Genomic DNA, 21641 nt, shown 5'->3' with positions numbered 1-21641 from the left:
GGGGAGACATGGAGCAGTCAGGGGGAGGAAGGGAGGGTAGGAGGGGGAGACATGGAGCAGTCAGGGGGAGGAAGGGAGGGGAGGAGGGGAGACATGGAGCAGTCAGGGGGAGGAAGGGAGGGGAGACATGGAGCAGTCAGGGGGAGGAAGGGAGTGTAGGAGGGGGACACATGGAGCAGTCAGGGGGAGGAAGGGAGGGTAGGAGGGGGACACATGGAGCAGTCAGGGGGAGGAAGGGAGGGTAGGAGGGGGACACATGGAGCAGTCAGGGGGAGGAAGGGAGGGTAGGAGGGGGACACATGGAGCAGTCAGGGGGAGGAAGGGAGGGTTGGAGGGGGACACATGGAGCAGTCAGGGGGAGGAAGGGAGGGTAGGAGGGGGACACATGGAGCAGTCAGGGGGAGGAAGGGAGGGTAGGAGGGGGACACATGGAGCAGTCAGGGGGAGGAAGGGAGGGTAGGAGGGGGACACATGGAGCAGTCTGGGGGAGGAAGGGAGGGTAGGAGGGGAGACATGTCAGGTGTTAGCTGGTTAAAAGGCCTCCAAGGCCACACTAATGACCTCTGACCTTTAGGCACGCCCACCGCCACCCCACCCACCTCCCTTCAGTCAATCAGGTTAGAGCAGGTTGTCACACAGATAGTATAGGGCGAGGACACACACACACACACACACACACACACACACACACACACACACACACACACACACACACACACACACACACACACACACACACACACACACACACACACACACACACACACACAGGGCTGAAGTCTGGATGGGGCTCTAAGCTACAATCTCCTACTCTGACAATCATTTCCTGTGGAATGTTGTCAGCTGATAGTAACCTGCCACACAGAGGAGGGAGGGAGGGTGGGGGCAGTGAGGGAGGGGGGAGGGAGGGGGCAGGGAGCGAGAGAGAAGAGAGGGAGGGAGGGGAGAAAGAGAGGGAGGGAGGGAGGGGGCAGGGAGGGAGGGAGAGAGCAGAGAGGGAGGGGAGAAAGAGAGGGAGGGAGAGGGAGAGAGGGAGGGAGAGAGAGAGGGAGAGAGAAGAGAGGGAGGGAGAGAGAGGGAGGGAGGGAGGAAGGGGGCAGGAGGGAGGAAGGGGGCAGGGAGGGAGAGAGAAGAGAGAGAGGGGAGAAAGAGAGGGAGGGAGGAAGGGGGCAGGGAGGGAGAGAGATGAGAGGGAGGGAGGTAGGGAGGGGAAAAAGAGAGGGAGGGTTGGAGGGAGGGTGAGTAGGGAAGGAGCAAGGTCTCCATGTTCCTGTACATCCCAGTCCTCTGTATGAACTGGGACACAGACAGCCTTGACATTCCTGTCCACTACTAACCTGTACTGTTTCCACATGTTTTATGTCTAACCAGTTGTGAATGAGGCCCTGTGCACCGAGCAGAGCTGTGTGGGAGGGGGGTCCATGATGCCTGTTTAGACTGTTTGTGTTGGTGTGGGCGTGAACTGTGTACATCTGTGTGTTGAGTTTGTATTTGGAATAGGGAGATGTGTGTGTGTGTGACTGTTTGTGCTGTGAGGCTGTGGATATGGGTATGGTGTGTTAGTGTGTGTGTGTGTGTGTGTGTGTGTGTGTGTGTGTGTGTGTGTGTGTGTGTGTGTGTGTGTGTGTGTGTGTGTGTGTGTGTGTGTGTGTGTGTGTGTGTGTTTGTGTTTAGAGATGGGTTTGTGGGCACCTGGGGGAGGAGCTGAATAATCCTAAAATTACCCTCACTGGCAGGGCTTGTGGTCTCACATCTGTACCCTGTTAGACTCTGTCCTCTCCTCCGCTCCCCCTCTCCTCTATCCCTCTCTCCTCTCCTCTCCGCTATCCCTCTCTCCCTCTCTCCTCTCCTCTTCCCTATCCCTCTCGCCTCTCCTCTATCCTCTCTCTCCTCTATCCCTCTCTCCTCTCCTATCTTCCCCCTATCTCCTCTCCTCTATCCCTCCTCTCCTCTCCTCGTTTCCCCCTCTCTCCTCTCCTCTATCCCTCTCTCCTCTCCTCTATCCCTCTCTCCTCTCCTCTCTCCCCTCCTCCATCCCTCTCTCTCCTCCTCTATCCCTCTCTCCTCTCCTCTATCCCTCTCTCCTCTCCTCTATCCCTCCTCTCCTCTCCTCGCTTCCCCCTCTCTCCTCTCCTCTATCCCTCTCTCCTCTCCTCTATCCCTCTCTCCTCTCCTCTATCCCTCTCTCCTCTCCTCGCTTCCCCCTCTCTCCTCTCCTCTATCCCTCTCTCCTCTCCTCGCTTCCCCCTCTCTCTTCTCCTCTATCCCTCTCTCCTCTCCTCGCTTCCCCCTCTCTCCTCTCCTCTATCCCTCCCTCCTCTCCTCTATCCCTCCTCTCCTCTCCTCGCTTCCCCCTCTCTCCTCTATCCCTCTCTCCTCTCCTCGCTTCCCCCTCTCTCCTCTATCCCTCCCTCCTCTCCTCTATCCCTCCTCTCCTCTCCTCGCTTCCCCCTCTCTCCTCTCCTCTATCCCTCTCTCCTCTCCTCGCTTCCCCCTCTCTCCTCTCCTCTATCCCTCTCTCCTCTCCTCGCTTCCCCCTCTCTCCTCTCCTCTATCCCTCTCTCCTCTCCTCGCTTCCCCCTCTCTCCTCTATCCCTCTCTCCTTTATCCCTCTCTCCTCTCCTCTCCTCTTCCCTATCCCTCTCTCCCCTCCTCTATCCCTCTCTCCTCTCCTCGCTTCCCCCTCTCTCCTCTCCTCTATCCCTCTCTCCTCTCCTTTCCTGTCCTCTCCCTTCACATCTCTACTATTTTCCCCTCTCTTCTCCTTTCCTCTGCTACAGTTCCCCTCCTATCTCTATCTCCCTCTGTTCTTTCTGCCTTTCCTCTAGTCTTCTCCCACCTCTATCTCCCTCCATATGTAACCTCTTTAAGTTACGCCTACAAACAAATCATGGATGATGAAATTAGGTTTACAATCCTCCCACTCCCCATATTACTGTCACTTCCTATTCTGTCACCCAGCATATAGATTCCAGAGAAAGCAGACTGTAATGGCAGCTAACCTTAAGCCTTCGAAGCCACGATGAGTGTCTAGACCCCAGTCATGTGACAGGGGCCACCCAGGTCACGTGACGAGGGAGTGTTGAATGTTTCGTACCTGTTGTTTGAGCTGTTGTACCAGGCTGTCCTTCTCTCTCTTCAGCATGGCCACCTCGTCCTGTGTCTTCTTCTTCTTGGACGAGGACAGCTCCAGCAGGGCGATGTTGGCATCCTTCTCACTGATGGCTGCTAACAGCGCCTCCTGTCTGTCAATGACACACATTACAACACACTGTTAGGATTCACAGAGATATTACACAACACATTTAGGATGGATTCAGTCAGGAAACACAAGGCGGAGTTTTAAAGCCAGGATATACAAAGTGGGATGTATGGAATTCATTGATTGGAATATAGTGATCTTCTTAAAAAGGAGAAATAGACTGAAGATAGACTGGTGTAATTTGACATGACAATGACCATAGGAGTAAACAAGACAACACAAAGAGATCTGGGACCAGGCTAAGAGTCAAGTGAGAGGTGACATAAATATCTTCATTGACTTTATTGACGCTTCATTGAGTCCTGCCAAGCTAACATCAACACTGGTTGACTACAGAAAGGATGTTCCACATCGCTGTGATGTCCCTCAGCCAGTGTCTACAAACAGCCACATGCTACAGGAAATGTATTCTAATCAAAGAAGTTTAAACACTGTATTCCCTATTGGGCCGTTTCTGGAAACCTCCATCCTTGATCAAACGTTATAAACCTCAGTAGCCGTGTTTGAGTTAGTGTAGCAAGTAAAAGGTGCTATTGATGCCCTGTGTGTGGTGTGTGTGTGTGTGTGGTGTGCGTGTGTGGTGTGTGTGTGTGTGTGTGTGTGTGTGTGTGGTGTGTGTGTGTGGTGTGCGTGTGTGGTGTGTGTGTGTGATGTGGTACCCATTCCCTGCCACCCTCAGGGCCTGAGTGTGTGTTTTGCCAAGGGCTGAGGAAGGAAGGGGGGGGATTTCACAGGGCTAGGGGCCAGGAGCTAGCTAGGGTGTAGGGAATAGGGGTTAGGGGTTAGGAAAGGAGGAAAGGGCGAGGGAGAAGTGGGAAAGGGGTAGGGGCTTAGGGTAGAAGGAATGAGCTATAGGGTAGGGGGAAGAGGGAATGAGCTATAGGGTAGGGAGAAGAGGGAATGAGCTATAGGGTAGGGGGGGGGAATGAGTAATAGGGTAGGGGAGAGGGAATGAGCTATAGGGTAGGGGGAATGAGCTATAGGGTAGGGGGAAGAGGGAATGAGCTATAGGGTAGGGAGAAGAGGGAATGAGCTATAGGGTAGGGGGAAGAGGGAATAAGCTATAGGGTAGGGGGAAGAGGGAATGAGCTATAGGGTAGGGGGAGAGGGAATGAGCTATAGGGTAGCGGGGAGAGGGAATGAGCTATAGGGTAGGGGGAAGAGGGAATGAGCTATAGGGTAGGGGGTAGAGGGAATGAGCTATAGGGTAGGGGGTAGAGGGAATGAGCTATTGGGTAGGGGGGAGAGGGAATGAGCTATAGGGTAGAGGGAATGAGCTATAGGGTAGGGGGAAGAGGGAATGAGCTATATGGTAGGGGGTAGAGGGAATGAGCTATTGGGTAGGGGGTAGAGGGAATGAGCTATAGGGTAGGGGGAATGAGCTATAGGGTAGGGGGAAGAGGGAATGAGCTATAGGGTAGGGGAAATGAGCTATAGGGTAGGGGGAAGAGGGAATGAGCTATATGGTAGGGGGTAGAGGGAATGAGCTATTGGGTAGGGGGTAGAGGGAATGAGCTATAGGGTAGGGGGAATGAGCTATAGGGTAGGGGGAAGAGGGAATGAGCTATAGGGTAGGGGGAGAGGGAATGAGCTATAGGGTAGGGGGGAGAGGGAATGAGCTATAGGGTAGGGGGAGAGGGAATGAGCTATAGGGTAGGGGTAGAGGGAATGAGCTATAGGGTAGGGGGTAGAGGGAATGAGCTATAGGGTAGGGGGAAGAGGGAATGAGCTATAGGGTAGGGGGAAGAGGGAATGAGCTATAGGGTAGGGAGAAGAGGGAATGAGCTATAGGGTAGGGGGAAGAGGGAATGAGCTATAGGGTAGGGGGAAGAGGGAATGAGCTATAGGGTAGGGGGAGAGGGAATGAGCTATAGGGTAGCGGGGAGAGGGAATGAGCTATAGGGTAGGGGGAATGAGCTATGGGGTAGGGGGTAGAGGGAATGAGCTATAGGGTAGGGGGTAGAGGGAATGAGCTATAGGGTAGGGGGATAGAGGGAATGAGCTATAGGGTAGGGGGTAGAGGGAATGAGCTATAGGGTAGGGGGTAGAGGGAATGAGCTATAGGGTAGGGGGAGAGGGAATGAGCTATAGGGTAGGGGGAGAGAGGGAATGAGCTATAGGGTAGGGGGAAGAGGGAATGAGCTATAGGGTAGGGAGTAGAGGGAATGAGCTATAGGGTAGGGGGAAGAGGGAATGAGCTATAGGGTAGGGGGAAGAGGGAATGAGCTATAGGGTAGGGGGTAGAGGGAATGAGCTATAGGGTAGGGGGTAGAGGGAATGAGCTATAGGGTAGGGGGGAGAGGGAATGAGCTATAGGGTAGGGGGAGAGGGAATGAGCTATAGGGTAGGGGGTAGAGGGAATGAGCTATAGGGTAGGGGGAGAGAGGGAATGAGCTATAGGGTAGGGGGAAGAGGGAATGAGCTATAGGGTAGGGAGTAGAGGGAATGAGCTATAGGGTAGGGGGAAGAGGGAATGAGCTATAGGGTAGGGGGAAGAGGGAATGAGCTATAGGGTAGGGGGTAGAGGGAATGAGCTATTGGGTAGGGGTAGGGGAATGAGCTATAGGGTAGGGGGAATGAGCTATAGGGTAGGGGGGAGAGGGAATGAGCTATAGGGTAGGGGGTAGAGGGAATGAGCTATAGGGTAGGGGGTAGAGGGAATGAGCTATATGGTAGGGGTAGAGGGAATGAGCTATAGGGTAGGGGGAGAGGGAATGAGCTATAGGGTAGGGGGTAGAGGGAATGAGCTATAGGGTAGGGGGAAGAGGGAATGAGCTATAGGGTAGGGGGTAGAGGGAATGAGCTATAGGGTAGGGGGTAGAGGGAATGAGCTATAGGGTAGGGGGAGAGGGAATGAGCTATAGGGTAGGGGGTAGAGGGAATGAGCTATAGGGTAGGGGGTAGAGGGAATGAGCTATAGTGGTAGCGGGAGAAGAGGGAATGAGCTATAGGGTAGGGGGTAGAGGGAATGAGCTATAGGGTAGGGGGTAGAGGGAATGAGCTATAGGGTAGGGGAAGAGGGAATGAGCTATAGGGTAGGGGGTAGAGGGAATGAGCTATAGGGTAGGGGGAATGAGCTATAGGGTAGGGGGAAGAGGGAATGAGCTATAGGGTAGGGAGAGAGGGAATGAGCTATAGGGTAGGGGGAGAGGGAATGAGCTATAGGGTAGGGGGTAGAGAGGGAATGAGCTATAGGGTAGGGGGAAGAGGGAATGAGCTATAGGGTAGGGGGAAGAGGGAATGAGCTATAGGGTAGGGGGTAGAGGGAATGAGCTATAGGGTAGGGGGAAGAGGGAATGAGCTATAGGGTAGCGGGGTAGAGGGAATGAGCTATAGGGTAGGGGGAGAGGGAATGAGCTATAGGGTAGCGGGGAGAGGGAATGAGCTATAGGGTAGGGGGAAGAGGGAATGAGCTATAGGGTAGGGGGTAGAGGGAATGAGCTATAGGGTAGGGGGTAGAGGGAATGAGCTATAGGGTAGCGGGGAGGGGTAGAGGGAATGAGCTATAGGGTAGGGGGTAGAGGGAATGAGCTATAGGGTAGGGGGTAGAGGGAATGAGCTATAGGGTAGGGGGGGCTTAGGAGGGGGAAGGGGTGAGCTAAGGTAGGGGAGGGGTGAGCGGGGGGAGAGAGGGAATGAGCTATAGGGTAGCGGGGAGAGGGAATGAGCTATAGGGTAGGGGGAGAGGGAATGAGCTATAGGGTAGGGGGAATGAGCTATAGGGTAGGGAGAAGAGGGAATGAGCTATATGGTAGGGGGTAGGGGGAATGAGCTATAGGGTAGGGGGAGAGGGAATGAGCTATAGGGTAGGGGGTAGGGGGAATGAGCTATAGGGTAGGGGGAGAGGGAATGAGCTATAGGGTAGGGGGGAGAGGGAATGAGCTATAGGGTAGGGGGTAGGGGGAATGAGCTATAGGGTAGGGGTAATGAGCTATAGGGTAGGGAGAAGAGGGAATGAGCTATAGGGTAGGGGGGAGAGGGAATGAGCTATAGGGTAGGGGGGAGAGGGAATGAGCTATAGGGTAGGGAGAATAGGGAATGAGCTATAGGGTAGGGGGAGAGGGAATGAGCTATAGGGTAGGGGGAGAGGGAATGAGCTATAGGGTAGCGGGGAGAGGGAATGAGCTATAGGGTAGGGGGAAGAGGGAATGAGCTATAGGGTAGGGGATAGAGGGAATGAGCTATTGGGTAGGGGGTAGAGGGAATGAGCTATAGGGTAGGGGGTAGAGGGAATGAGCTATAGGGTAGGGGTTGGAGGGAATGAGCTATTGGGTAGGGGTAGAGGGAATGAGCTATAGGGTAGGGGGAATGAGCTATAGGGTAGGGGGAAGAGGGAATGAGCTATATGGTAGGGGGTAGAGGGAATGAGCTATAGGGTAGGGAGAAGAGGGAATGAGCTATAGGGTAGGGGGTAGAGGGAATGAGCTATAGGGTAGGGGGGAGAGGGAATGAGCTATAGGGTAGGGGGTAGAGGGAATGAGCTATAGGGTAGGGGGGAGAGGGAATGAGCTATAGGGTAGGGGGAAGAGGGAATGAGCTATAGGGTAGGGAGTAGAGGGAATGAGCTATAGGGTAGGGGGTAGAGGGAATGAGCTATAGGGTAGGGGAAGAGGGAATGAGCTATAGGTTAGGGGGTAGAGGGAATGAGCTATAGGGTAGGGGGAGAGGGAATGAGCTATAGGGTAGGGGGAGAGGGAATGAGCTATAGGGTAGGGGGTAGAGGGAATGAGCTATAGGGTAGGGGGTAGAGGGAATGAGCTATAGGGTAGCGGGGTAGAGGGAATGAGCTATAGGGTAGGGGGAGAGGGAATGAGCTATAGGGTAGGGGGTAGAGGGAATGAGCTATAGGGTAGGGGGTAGAGGGAATGAGCTATAGGGTAGGGGGTAGAGGGAATGAGCTATAGGGTAGGGGGAGAGGGAATGAGCTATAGGGTAGGGGGGAGAGGGAATGAGCTATATGGTAGGGGGTAGAGGGAATGAGCTATAGGGTAGCGGGGAGAGGGAATGAGCTATAGGGTAGGGGGTAGAGGGAATGAGCTATAGGGTAGGGGGTAGAGGGAATGAGCTATAGGGTAGGGGGTAGAGGGAATGAGCTATAGGGTAGGGGGAGAGGGAAGCGGGGAGAGGGAATGAGCTATAGGGTAGCGGGGAGAGGGAATGAGCTATAGGGTAGGGGGTAGAGGGAATGAGCTATTGGGTAGGGGGTAGAGGGAATGAGCTATAGGGTAGGGGGAATGAGCTATAGGGTAGGGGGAAGAGGGAATGAGCTATAGGGTAGGGGGTAGAGGGAATGAGCTATAGGGTAGGGGGAGAGGGAATGAGCTATAGGGTAGGGGGTAAGAGGGAATGAGCTATAGGGTAGGGGGAGAGGGAATGAGCTATAGGGTAGGGGGGTAGAGGGAATGAGCTATAGGGTAGGGGGAGAGGGAATGAGCTATAGGGTAGGGGGAGAGGGAATGAGCTATAGGGTAGGGGGAAGAGGGAATGAGCTATAGGGTAGGGGGTAGAGGGAATGAGCTATAGGGTAGGGGGAAGAGGGAATGAGCTATAGGGTAGGGGGTAGAGGGAATGAGCTATAGGGTAGGGGGGAAGAGGGAATGAGCTATAGGGTAGGGGGTAGAGGGAATGAGCTATAGGGTAGGGGGTAGAGGGAATGAGCTATAGGGTAGGGAGAGGGAATGAGCTATAGGGTAGGGGGGAGAGGGAATGAGCTATAGGGTAGGGGGTAGAGGGAATGAGCTATAGGGTAGGGGGAGAGGGAATGAGCTATAGGGTAGGGGGTAGAGGGAATGAGCTATAGGGTAGGGGGTAGAGGGAATGAGCTATAGGGTAGGGGGTAGAGGGAATGAGCTATAGGGTAGGGGGTAGAGGGAATGAGCTATAGGGTAGGGGGTAGAGGGAATGAGCTATAGGGTAGGGGGAGGAGGGAATGAGCTATAGGGTAGGGGGAAGAGGGAATGAGCTATAGGGTAGGGGGTAGAGGGAATGAGCTATAGGGTAGGGGGTAGAGGGAATGAGCTATAGGGTAGGGGAATGAGCTATAGGGTAGGGGAGAGGGAATGAGCTATAGGGTAGGGGGAGAGGGAATGAGCTATAGGGTAGGGGAGAGGGAATGAGCTATAGGGTAGGGGGTAGAGGGAATGAGCTATAGGGTAGGGGGTAGAGGGAATGAGCTATAGGGTAGGGGGAGAGGGAATGAGCTATAGGGTAGGGGGTAGAGGGAATGAGCTATAGGGTAGGGGGTAGAGGGAATGAGCTATAGGGTAGGGGAGTATAGAGGGAATGAGCTATAGGGTAGGGGGAGAGGGAATGAGCTATAGGGTAGGGGGAGAGGGAATGAGCTATAGGGTAGGGGGAGAGGGAATGAGCTATAGGGTAGGGGGAGAGGGAATGAGCTATAGGGTAGGGGGAGAGGGAATGAGCTATAGGGTAGGGGGAAGAGGGAATGAGCTATAGGGTAGGGGGTAGAGGGAATGAGCTATTGGGTAGGGGGTAGAGGGAATGAGCTATGGGTAGGGTAGAGGGAATGAGCTATAGGGTAGCGGGGTAGAGGGAATGAGCTATAGGGTAGGGGGTAGAGGGAATGAGCTATTGGGTAGGGGGTAGAGGGAATGAGCTATAGGGTAGGGGAATGAGCTATAGGGTAGGGGGAATGAGCTATAGGGTAGGGGGGAGAGGGAATGAGCTATATGGTAGGGGGTAGAGGGAATGAGCTATAGGGTAGGGAGAAGAGGGAATGAGCTATAGGGTAGGGGGTAGAGGGAATGAGCTATAGGGTAGGGGGGAGAGGGAATGAGCTATAGGGTAGGGGGTAGAGGGAATGAGCTATAGGGTAGGGGGAAGAGGGAATGAGCTATAGGGTAGGGGGGAGAGGGAATGAGCTATAGGGTAGGGGTTAGAGGGAATGAGCTATAGGGTAGGGGTAGAGGGAATGAGCTATAGGGTAGGGGGTAGAGGGAATGAGCTATAGGGTAGAGGGTAGAGGGAATGAGCTATAGGGTAGGGGGGAGAGGGAATGAGCTATAGGGTAGGGGGTAGAGGGAATGAGCTATAGGGTAGGGGGAAGAGGGAATGAGCTATAGGGTAGGGGGTAGAGGGAATGAGCTATAGGGTAGGGGGTAGAGGGAATAAGCTATAGGGTAGGGGGAAGAGGAAACTAGATATAGGGTAGGGGGAAGAGGGAATGAGCTATAGGGTAGGGAGGAGAGGGAATGAGCTATAGGGTAGGGGGAATGAGCTATAGGGTAGAGGGTAGAGGGAATGAGCTATAGGGTAGGGAGGAGAGGGAATGAGCTATAGGGTAGGGGGAATGAGCTATAGGGTAGGGGGAAGAGGAAACTAGATATAGGGTAGGGGGAAGAGGGAATGAGCTATAGGGTAGGGGGTAGAGGGAATGAGCTATAGGGTAGGGGGAAGAGGGAATGAGCTATAGGGTAGGGGGAAGAGGGAATGAGCTATAGGGTAGGGGGTATAGGGAATGAGCTATAGGGTAGGGGGGAGAGGGAATGAGCTATAGGGTAGGGGTAGAGGGAATGAGCTATAGGGTAGGGGGAAGAGGAATGAGCTATAGGGTAGGGGGGAGAGGGAATGAGCTATAGGGTAGGGGGGAGAGGGAATGAGCTATAGGGTAGGGGGTAGAGGGAATGAGCTAGTGATCGCCCCCCCTCTCTCTCCCCCCTCTCTCTCTCTCTCTCTCTCTCTCTCCCTCCCTCCCTCTCGCTCTCTCTCCCTCCTTCTCTCTCTCTCTCCCCCTCTCTCTCTCTGTCTAACTCTCTCTCTCTGTCTCTCTCTCTCTCTCTCTAACTCTCTCTCTCTCTAACTCTCTCTGTCTGACTCTCTCTCTCTCAATTCAATTCCATTTCAATTTAAGGGGCTTTATTGTCATGGGAAACATGTGTTAACGTTGCCAAAGCAAGTGAGGTAGATAATATAGAAAGTGAAATAAACAATAAAAATGAACAGCAAACATTACACTCACAGAAGTTCCAAAAGAATAAAGATATTTGAAATGTCATATTATGTATATATACAGTGTTGTAACGATGTGTAAATGGTTAAAGTACAAAAAGGAAAATAAATAAACATAAATATGGGTTGTATTTATAATGGTGTTTGTTCTTCACTGGTTGACCTTTTCTTGTGGAAACAGGTCACACATCTTGCTGCTGTGATGCACACTGTGGTATTTCACCCAGTAGATATGGGACTTTATCAAAATTGGGTTTGTTTTCAAATTCTTTGTGGATCTGTGTACACAGATCTCTCTCTCTCTCTGTCTATCTAACTCTCTATCACCCTTTCTCTCACTCACATCCAGGACACTGAAGAATCCTCTGACCCAAATCTGTCCAGAAAATAGTGACATCAGATCACTAGGGAAACCCATACCATCTGCACCCACACACCCACACACCCACACACACACACACACACACACACACACACACACACACACACACACACACACACACACACACACACACACACACACACACACACACACACACACACTCTTGAGATATACAATATGCCTTACACAGCGCTCAGTGAGAGTGCTTGACAGGCAAAGCTCCAAACACACAGAGAAATGAACAGAAACTTTAACTTCCTACTTTCTGGTTCCCATAACTCCTATAACCACATTCATTTATACAGTAAATCCCCATACAGAGTATATAGGGCTGTGTCTCTGCCCTATAGGCCCTGGTCAAAAGTAGTGCACTATATAGGGAAAAGTATGCCATTTGGCACGCAGGCTATAACTGTAGGCGTAACATGTTTTAGCTCAGGTTAAAGGTTAGGACCTTTAGTCTCAGTCCAGCCTGCTGTGGACAGGGCAGCATTCAGAGGTTAGGACCTTTAGTCTCAGTCCAGCCTGCTGTGGACAGGGCAGCATTCAGAGGTTAGGACCTTTAGTCTCAGTCCAGCCTGCTGTGGACAGGGCAGCATTCAGAGGTTAGGACCTTTAGTCTCAGTCCAGCCTGCTGCGGACAGGGCAGCATTCAGAGGTTAGGACCTTTAGTCTCAGTCCAGCCTGCTGTGGACAGGGCAGCATTCAGAGGTTAGGACCTTTAGTCTCAGTCCAGCCTGCTGTGGACAGGGCAGCATTCAGAGGTTAGGACCTTTAGTCTCAGTCCAGCCTGCTGCGGACAGGGCAGCATTCAGAGGTTAGGACCTTTAGTCTCAGTCCAGCCCGCTGCGGACAGGGCAGCATTCAGAGGTTAGGACCTTTAGTCTCAGTCCAGCCCGCTGCGGACAGGGCAGCATTCAGAGGTTAGGACCTTTAGTCTCAGTCCAGCCTGCTGTGGACAGGGCAGCATTCAGAGGTTAGGACCTTTAGTCTCAGTCCAGCCTGCTGCGGACAGGGCAGCATTCAGAGGTTAGGACCTTTAGTCTCAGTCCAGCCTGCTGCGGACAGGGCAGCATTCAGAGGTTAGGACCTTTAGTCTCAGTCCAGCCTGCTGCGGACAGGGCAGCATTCAGAGGTTAGGACCTTTAGTCTCAGTCCAGCCTGCTGCGGACAGGTCAGCATTCAGAGGTTAGGACCTTTAGTCTCAGTCCAGCCTGCTGCGGACAGGGCAGCATTCAGAGGTTAGGACCTTTAGTCTCAGTCCAGCCTGCTGTGGACAGGGCAGCATTCAGAGCATTGAGCCAAAGCTCACCACCCCACACACACACACACAAACGTATAGAGGTACAAAGCCCTGCACACACACACACACACACACACACACACACACACACACACACACACACACACACACACACACACACACACACACACACACACACCACACACACACACACACACACACACACACACACACACACACACACACACACACACACAAAAGGAGGCTGTGGTACGTAGAGAAACAGCCAAGGTTATTCTGGATGTTTTTTAATGCCGTATAAACACTGACATAGAGGGCTGTACAGAGCAACCATTCTACTGCTCCACCTGGTTCCCCAGCCTCCTAGTACCATTACACTGGGCAGGACTCATCACTAACCTGTTGGAGTCCTTTTGACCATCAGATGAGATATTAGAAAACATCATACGTATACTCACTCACACACCCATTAAGATACAGTCAAAAATACACTTAAACACACACATACTGTACCAGAACACACCAGAACACACCAGAACACACCAGAACATACTAGAACACACCAGCACATACCAGAACACACCAAAACACACCATAACACACCAGAACATACTAGAACACACCAGTACATACCAGAACACACCAAAACACACCATAACACACCAGAACATACTAGAACACACCAGTACATACCCGAACACACCAGAACACTTCAGAACACACCATAACACACCATAACACACCATAACATACTAGAACACACCAGCACATACCAGAACACACCAGAACACACCAGAACACACCAGAACACACCAGAACACACCATAACACACCATAACACACCAGAACACACCAGAACATACCAGAACACACCAGAACACACCAGAACATACTAGAACACACCAGCACATACCAGAACACACCAGAACACACCATAACACACCAGAACACACCAGAACATACTAGAACACACCAACACATACCAGCACATACCAGAACACACCAGAACACACCAGAACATACCAGAACACACCAAAACACACCAGAACACTTCAGAACACACCATAACACACCATAACACTTCAGAACACACCAGAATACACCAGAACACACCAGAAGACACCAGAATACACCAGAAGACACCAGAAGACACCAGAACACACAGTACTACGTAAACACACACACACACAGAGCCTTCTACCCAGAGTTGACAGGGTTTACAGCAAGCAGGGAAACTTCATCCAGTTAGCTTCCTGTGTTGTTTAAAGGGGATAATATATAAATAGTAGCCCATGCAGCCAGTGTGTGTGTGTGTGTGTGTGTGTGTGTGTGTGTGTGTGTGTGTGTGTGTGTGTGTGTGTGTGTGTGTGTGTGTGTGGTGGGGGGGGGGGGGGGGGGGGGGGGGCAGGGAGAAAGAGGGACATTAGGCTGCTTTAGGAAAAGCCTCCAGGCTGCATGTTTCACCACAGAATCCCATCTCACTGGGGAAGTGTCTGTGTGACGCAGCCCAGACTAAGTTAGTCTACATGGGCCTCACAGCTAACCACTGAACAACTAACTGCTGCATAGAGCAAACCAACAGAGGGGAAATAAAGAGAGGTATATCGTACACACACACACACACACACACACACACACACACACACACACACACACACACACACACACACACACACACAGCTCATCAAGGTTCTGAGGGCATCAGAGCTAGAATAACAGTCTCTCCCACATTTCAAGTCAGGAAATGAGTTAGATACACAGCCAGACGAGAAGAGAAGAGAGGAGGAGAGAGAGAGGAGAGAGGAGGAGAGAGCGAAGAGGAGAGAGAGAAGAGGGGGAGGAGGAGAGAGAGAGAGAGAGGAGAGGTGGAGAGAGAGAAGAGACGGAGAGGAGGAGAGAGAGAGGAGAGGAGGCGAGAGAGAAGAGAGGAGAGGAGGAGAGAGAGAAGAGAGGAGAGGAGGAGAGAGAGACGAGAGGAGAGGAGGAGAGAGAGAAGAGAGGAGAGGAGGAGAGAGAGAAGAGAGGAGAGGAGGAGAGAGAGAAGAGAGGAGAGGAGGAGAGAGAGAAGAGAGGAGAGGAGGAGAGAGAGAAGAGAGGAGAGGAGGAGAGAGAGAAGAGAGGAGAGGAGGAGAGAGAGAAGAGAGGAGAGGAGGAGAGAGAGAAGAAAGAAAGGATGGATTCTATTTCTATCTCCGTCTGAGGTTTCTTCTCTATTCCAGTGTAACCCTGACGACCCACTATATTCTCCTGCTGCTCTGTGGTTCTCTACAGACTTCAGTAACCCTGACGACCCACTATATTCTCCTGCTGCTCTGTGGTTCTCTACAGACTTCAGTAACCCTGACGACCCACTATATTCTCCTGCTGCTCTGTGGTTCTCTACAGACTTCAGTAACCCTGACGACCCACTATATTCTCCTGCTGCTCTGTGGTTCTCTACAGACTTCAGTAACCCTGACGACCCACTATATTCTCCTGCTGCTCTGTGGTTCTCTACAGACTTCAGTAACCCTGACGACCCACTATATTCTCCTGCTGCTCTGTGGTTCTCTACAGACTTCAGTAACCCTGACGACCCACTATATTCTCCTGCTGCTCTGTGGTTCTCTACAGACTTCAGTAACCCTGACGACCCACTATATTCTCCTGCTGCTCTGTGGATCTCTACAGACTTCAGTAACCCTGACGACCCACTATATTCTCCTGCTGCTCTGTGGTTCTCTACAGACTTCAGTAACCCTGACGACCCACTATATTCTCCTGCTGCTCTGTGGTTCTCTACAGACTTCAGTAACCCTGACGACCCACTATATTCTCCTGCTGCTCTGTGGATCTCTACGACTTCAGTCTGAGACTGACATCAGTGAAGTCGTTTGTGGTGACGAAGGGCACAAGGGGCGTTGTACAAAACAAAGTCATCAGCGATTGGATCGTCTCTAACCAATCAGAGTATGAAAGCCATTAACTCATGTTCAAACTGCCGCTTTACCCACGTGTTCTGAATCTGGCCCAACCCATCAGTTTCTGGACCAATCAGACGGCCCTGAATGTGTTCAGGTTCAGTGAAGGGTCAGCGAGGTCCTCAGATCCAGACTCATTGAGGAGAAGAAACTAACGTCTGTGTTCGTGGCCTAGAGTTTGGCCGGAGCAAGGTGTCTGGGTCGCCAGGCAACTGTTACCCTGCTGCCCTGTCTAAAGTTGCACCTCTTTACAATGTAAAGACACCTGAGTCTTGGTGAAAACCACTAGATGTAATCTATTATCATTAGTGTTATGATGTCATCTCGGATGATCTATGATGTCATGTAGGGCCCTATGAGGACTATGACCTACAGAAACACAGACATTACCATCCTGCAAACAGTGAAACTAGATGCTCTGTGGTCTCAATGACAGTTCCATCCCTATGTGACCACAAGGGTCAACCTTTGAGGCCTCTCATTGGCCAGCACAGTTAGCCTGGAGGCCTGTCATTGGAGAGAACAGGTACCGATTGTTTAGGGGTGAAGGGTCAGGTAACTCCATCACCTGTGGTCATTGGTCTAATCAGTAGCATCATCACAGAGCCACAGAGCCTGGACAAAGCCTTAGGTTTCTTCCTCTCTCCCTCTCTTCCTCTCTCCTCTTTGTCTCTCATTGGCTCTATCAGTGGGAGAAGGGGAGAAGCAACACAATCTGTCTAGATAATGATGTGTTCTCTGGGACGAGGAGGAAGAGGGGAAGGTGACAGATTTATGGAGTTCTGTGTGATGGCGTCCTTCCCAATCCAATTCCCATCCTGTCCTGCCAAACCACCCAGGGCAGGACACCCACTGCTCAGAATCCCAAGAATGCTCCAGCTTCCAGAGAAGAGGGAGGAGGAGTGACAGAAAAACACTAGATATCACACTCATCCTGCCATAGTGAGGACAGACAATCACAGAGTGCGTGTGGTGGAAGGAGAGATATGTTAAATGAAGGCAGATCTGAGGTTTGACTCAAAAAAGCACTTTGAATTCTACAGTCAACCAAACTGACCAAGCAGTGGTTTATGATGTCATCCTCCCTTCTTCTGGAGAACGGAAGAAGAAAAGACAAATAAAACAGAGTGGGGAGGTGAAGAAGAGGAGGAACAGGAGGAGGAGAAGGAGGTGAAGGAGGAGAGGAACAGGAGGAGGAGAAGGAGGTGAAGAAGAAGAGGAACAGGAGGAGGAGAAGGAGGTGAAGAAGAGAGGAACAGGAGGAGGAGAAGGAGGTGAAGGAGGAGAGGAACAGGAGGAGGAGAAGGAGGTGAAGAAGAAGAGGAACAGGAGGAGGAGAAGGAGGTGAAGAAGAAGAGGAACAGGAGGAGGAGAAGGAGGTGAAGAAGAAGAGGAACAGGAGGAGGAGAAGGAGGTGAAGAAGAAGAGGAACAGGAGGAGGAGAAGGAGGTGAAGAAGAAGAGGAACAGGAGGAGGAGAAGGAGGTGAAGGAGAAGAGGAACAGGAGGAGGAGAAGAGGTGAAGAAGAAGAGGAACAGGAGGAGGAGAAGGAGGTGAAGAAGAAGAGGAACAGGAGGAGGAGAAGGAGGTGAAGAAGAAGAGGAACAGGAGGAGAAGAAGGAGGTGAAGAAGAGGAACAGGAGGAGAAGAAGGAGGTGAAGAAGAGGAACAGGAGGAGGAGAAGGAGGTGAAGAAGAAGAGGAACAGGAGGAGGAGAAGGAGGTGAAGAAGAAGAGGAACAGGAGGAGGAGAAGGAGGTGAAGAAGAAGAGGAACAGGAGGAGGAGAAGGAGGTGAAGAAGAAGTGGAACAGGAGGAGGAGAAGGAGGTGAAGAAGAGGAACAGGAGGATGAGGAGAAGAAGAGGAACAGAAAGACGGGAAGGAGGTGAAGAAGAAGACTGAAGAATTATAGGACAGGGCTAAATAGAGAAGGAAAGATAAATAAGCCCACCTTTAAAGCACAAGTCTAGTGGGAGGACAGTAAAGGGTGTGAGGGTTAAGGACAGGTCTAGTGGGAGGACAGTAAAGGGTGTGAGGGTTAAGCACAAGTCTAGTGGGAGGACAGTAAAGGGTGTGAGGGTTAAGGACAGGTCTAGTGGGAGGACAGTAAAGGGTGTGATGGTTAAGGACAGGTCTAGAGGGAGGACAGTAAAGGGTGTGAGGGTTAAGCACAAGTCTAGTGGGAGGACAGTAAAGGGTGTGAGGGTTAAGGACAGGTCTAGTGGGAGGACAGTAAAGGGTGTGAGGGTTAAGGGCAGGTCTAGAGGGAGGACAGTAAAGGGTGTGAGGGTTAAGGACAGGTCTAGTGGGAGGACAGTAAAGGGTGTGAGGGTTAAGGACAGGTCTAGTGGGAGGACAGTAAAGGGTGTGAGGGTTAAGGACAGGTCTAGAGGGAGGACAGTAAAGGGTGTGAGGGTTAAGGACAGGTCTAGAGGGAGGACAGTAAAGGGTGTGAGGGTTAAGGACAGGTCTAGTGGGAGGACAGTAAAGGGTGTGAGGGTTAAGGACAGGTCTAGTTGATGGACAGTAAAGGGTGTGAGTTTAAGGACAGGTCTAGTGGGAGGACAGTAAAGGGTGTGATGGTTAAGGACAGGTCTAGAGGGAGGACAGTAAAGGGTGTGAGGGTTAAGGACAGGTCTAGTGGGAGGACAGTAAAGGGTGTGATGGTTAAGGACAGGTCTAGTGGGAGGACAGTAAAGGGTGTGAGGGTTAAGGACAGGTCTAGAGGGAAGACAGTAAAGGGTGTGAGGGTTAAGGACAGGTCTAGAGGGAAGACAGTAAAGGGTGTGAGGGTTAAGGAAAGGTCTAGTGGGAGGACAGTAAAGGGTGTGATGGTTAAGGACAGGTCTAGAGGGAGGACAGTAAAGGGTGTGAGGGTTAAGGACAGGTCTAGTGGGAGGACAGTAAAGGGTGTGATGGTTAAGGACAGGTCTAGTGGGAGGACAGTAAAGGGTGTGAGGGTTAAGTACAGGTCTAGAGGGAAGACAGTAAAGGGTGTGAGGGTTAAGGACAGGTCTAGAGGGAAGACAGTAAAGGGTGTGAGGGTTAAGGACAGGTCTAGTGGGAGGACAGTAAAGGGTGTGATGGTTAAGGACAGGTCTAGTGGGAGGACAGTAAAGGGTGTGAGGGTTAAGGAAAGAGCCAGACAAACACACCCCTCTGCCCTGCTCTCAACTCATTTCCCCCTAACACAAACACATGATGAAACCCAGAGTTCAATTCAAAGAATAACAAACACACACATTCACCCCCCCAAATACCAGTGTCACTTTCTCCCACTCTCCTCTCCCCCTCTCCTCTCCCATCTTTCTCCCCCTCTCCTCTCCCCTCTTTCTCTCCTCTTTCTATACCTCTACTGATCCCCCCGCCATCGCCTCCACTCTTCATCCATCTCCGTTTAAAATGGGACATTGTTCCATATGTTATAGCATGACGTTTTAAATGGGCCATTATTCCATATGTTATAGCATGACGTTTTAAATGGGCCATTATTCCATATGTTATGGCATGACATTTTAAATGGGCCATTATTCCATATGTTATAGCATGACGTTTTAAATGGGGCATTATTCCATATGTTATGGCATGACGTTTTAAATGGGGCATTATTCCATATGTTATGGCATGACGTTTTAAATGGGACATTATTCCATATGTTATGACATGTCCTGTCTATTATCAGATGGAAGGTCCTTTAACAGTAGATGATTCCACATGCTGTTACCATAGCATCTTAACAGCTTCCTGAAAGTGTTCTAGCATGTCTAGTGGCCCGGATCACCACCGGATCACCACTGGATCACCACTGGATCATAGTGAATCTATTATCAGTTGACTACTGTCCTTTACTTCCACCAGTAGATTACAGCTATTCATCACTACATTATAGTCCAGGACTGGCTGTGTGTAGCTGGATGTGAAGCAGGCTCTCTCACTGCCTTTATACAGCACAGAACTAGCAGTAAAATGGTCAGTTTCCCCTCACTGCTGTACACACACACACACACACACACACACACACACACACACACACACACACACACACACACACACACACACACACACACACACACACACACTCTTTTCACCAAGGAGAGAGAGAGGAGGTCAGAGATCAGCAGGTCTGGAGTAAATGATGGGTTTATCTGCACACTGCAGGATGTTCCACTGATATAATACTACTATACTACACACTGCAGGATGTTCCGCTGATATAATACTACTATACTACACACTGCAGGATGTTCCACTGATATAATACTACTATACTACACACTGCAGGATGTTCCACTGATATAATACTACTATACTACACACTGTGGGCTTGATGTACTATATGCTCCATTATGGTGTAGGATGGAAGTAACCCTCATCAATATGGGGATGGGAGAGCAACGAGCAGGGGAGCGTGTGTGTGTGTGTGTGTGTGTGTGTGTGTGTGTGTGTGTGTGTGTGTGTGTGTGTGTGTGTGTGTGTGTGTGTGTGTGTGTGTGTGTGTGTGTGTGTGTGTGTGTGTGTGTTGTGTGTGTGTGTGTGTGTGTTTGTGTGTGAGAGAGAATGTGTGTATGTCTCCATACGTGTTTGTACATGGGTGTGTTCGCATGGATACCTATGCGTGTGTGTGTGTGTGTGTGTGTGTGTGTGTGTGTTCATTCATACGGTGTGTCTTTACGTCCGTGTGTGTGTGTGTGTGTGTGTGTGTGTGTGTGTGTGTGTGTGTGTGTGTGTGTGTGTGTGTGTGTGTGTGTGTGTGTGTGTTCATTCATACGGTGTGTCTTTACGTCCGTGTGTGTGTGTGTGTGTGTGTGTGTGTGTGTGTGTGTGTGTGTGTGTGTGTGTGTGTGTGTGTGTGTGTGTGTGTGTGTGTGTGTGTGTGTGTGTGTGTTCATGCATACGGGTGTGTCTTTACGTCTGTGTGTGTGTGTGTGTGTGTGTGGATTTGATCTACAGCTGTGCTGCAGACAGGCTCAGGGTCTCTCACTACAGTAAGGCTCTAAAATACGGCCATCTTTGAAATATAGGTAGCCATAAAACAGGCCTGTTAAACACTGACTCACATACTGTCAGTCTGGGGGTATATCTCTACACCTGGTCGGGGGTCCAGATGACCATAACAGGCCAACAATCACACTTGTAATGCTATTTTACTGCTATTTCCATGAAGTACATCAGGTGGAAATAAATGAGAAAACCCCTCGTCTATTTTTAATGGGAACACTTTTCTGTTGGGCACTGTTCAGTAGGGTAAAGTAGTTCTTCATGGGTTTATTTGGAAGTGTGGCTTGTGGGTCCAGTGGACTTGCAGTGTCTAGTAAAGGTGTGGTGTCTGTCTGTCTGTCTGTCTGTCTGTCCGTCCGTCCGTCCGTCCGTCCGTCCTCTCTCTCTCTCTCTCTCTCTCTCTCTCTCTCATAAGTGGTCTCCTTTATAATGCCACCATTTCATATGTCGTGTCAGTGAGGCAGACAGACCTAATACAGGCTGTTCATCAGGTTCTATGGTTCTACAGCGGAATACTCAGGGTTTAAACTGGGAGAGATACTAGTGTCCTGGGTGTAAACTGGGAGAGATACTAGTGTCCTGGGTGTAAACTGGGAGAGATACTAGCGTCCTGGGTGTAAACTGGGAGAGATACTAGTGTCCTGGGTGTAAACTGGGAGAGATACTAGCGTCCTGGGTGTAAACTGGGAGAGATACTAGTGTCCTGGGTGTAAACTGGGAGAGATACTAGCGTCCTGGGTTTAAACTGGGAGAGATACTAGTGTCCTGGGTGTAAACTGGGAGAGATACTAGTGTCCTGGGTGTAAA

At 51.0% G+C, this 21641-nt stretch overlaps 1 protein-coding gene across 13 annotated transcripts in view; it reads right to left on the bottom strand.

The window, feature by feature from the left end:
* The window catches only part of LOC106576657 (ELKS/Rab6-interacting/CAST family member 1), a 549430-nt gene that overhangs the window by 168112 nt on the left and 359677 nt on the right, over positions 1–21641 (bottom strand). For all 13 annotated transcript variants that reach the window (XM_082977939.1, XM_082977941.1, XM_082977940.1 and 10 more), the window contains one exon: positions 3098–3245. In XM_082977939.1, the coding sequence (XP_082834065.1) occupies positions 3098–3245 (148 nt within the window). The remainder of the gene's footprint in view (positions 1–3097; positions 3246–21641) is intronic.

Source organism: Salmo salar, chromosome 07, assembly GCF_965601325.2.
Source record: "Salmo salar chromosome 07, fSalSal1, whole genome shotgun sequence".
NCBI lineage: Eukaryota > Metazoa > Chordata > Actinopteri > Salmoniformes > Salmonidae > Salmo > Salmo salar.
Note: the sequence above shows the minus strand (reverse complement) of the source record. Positions and strands in the feature narration are given on the sequence as shown.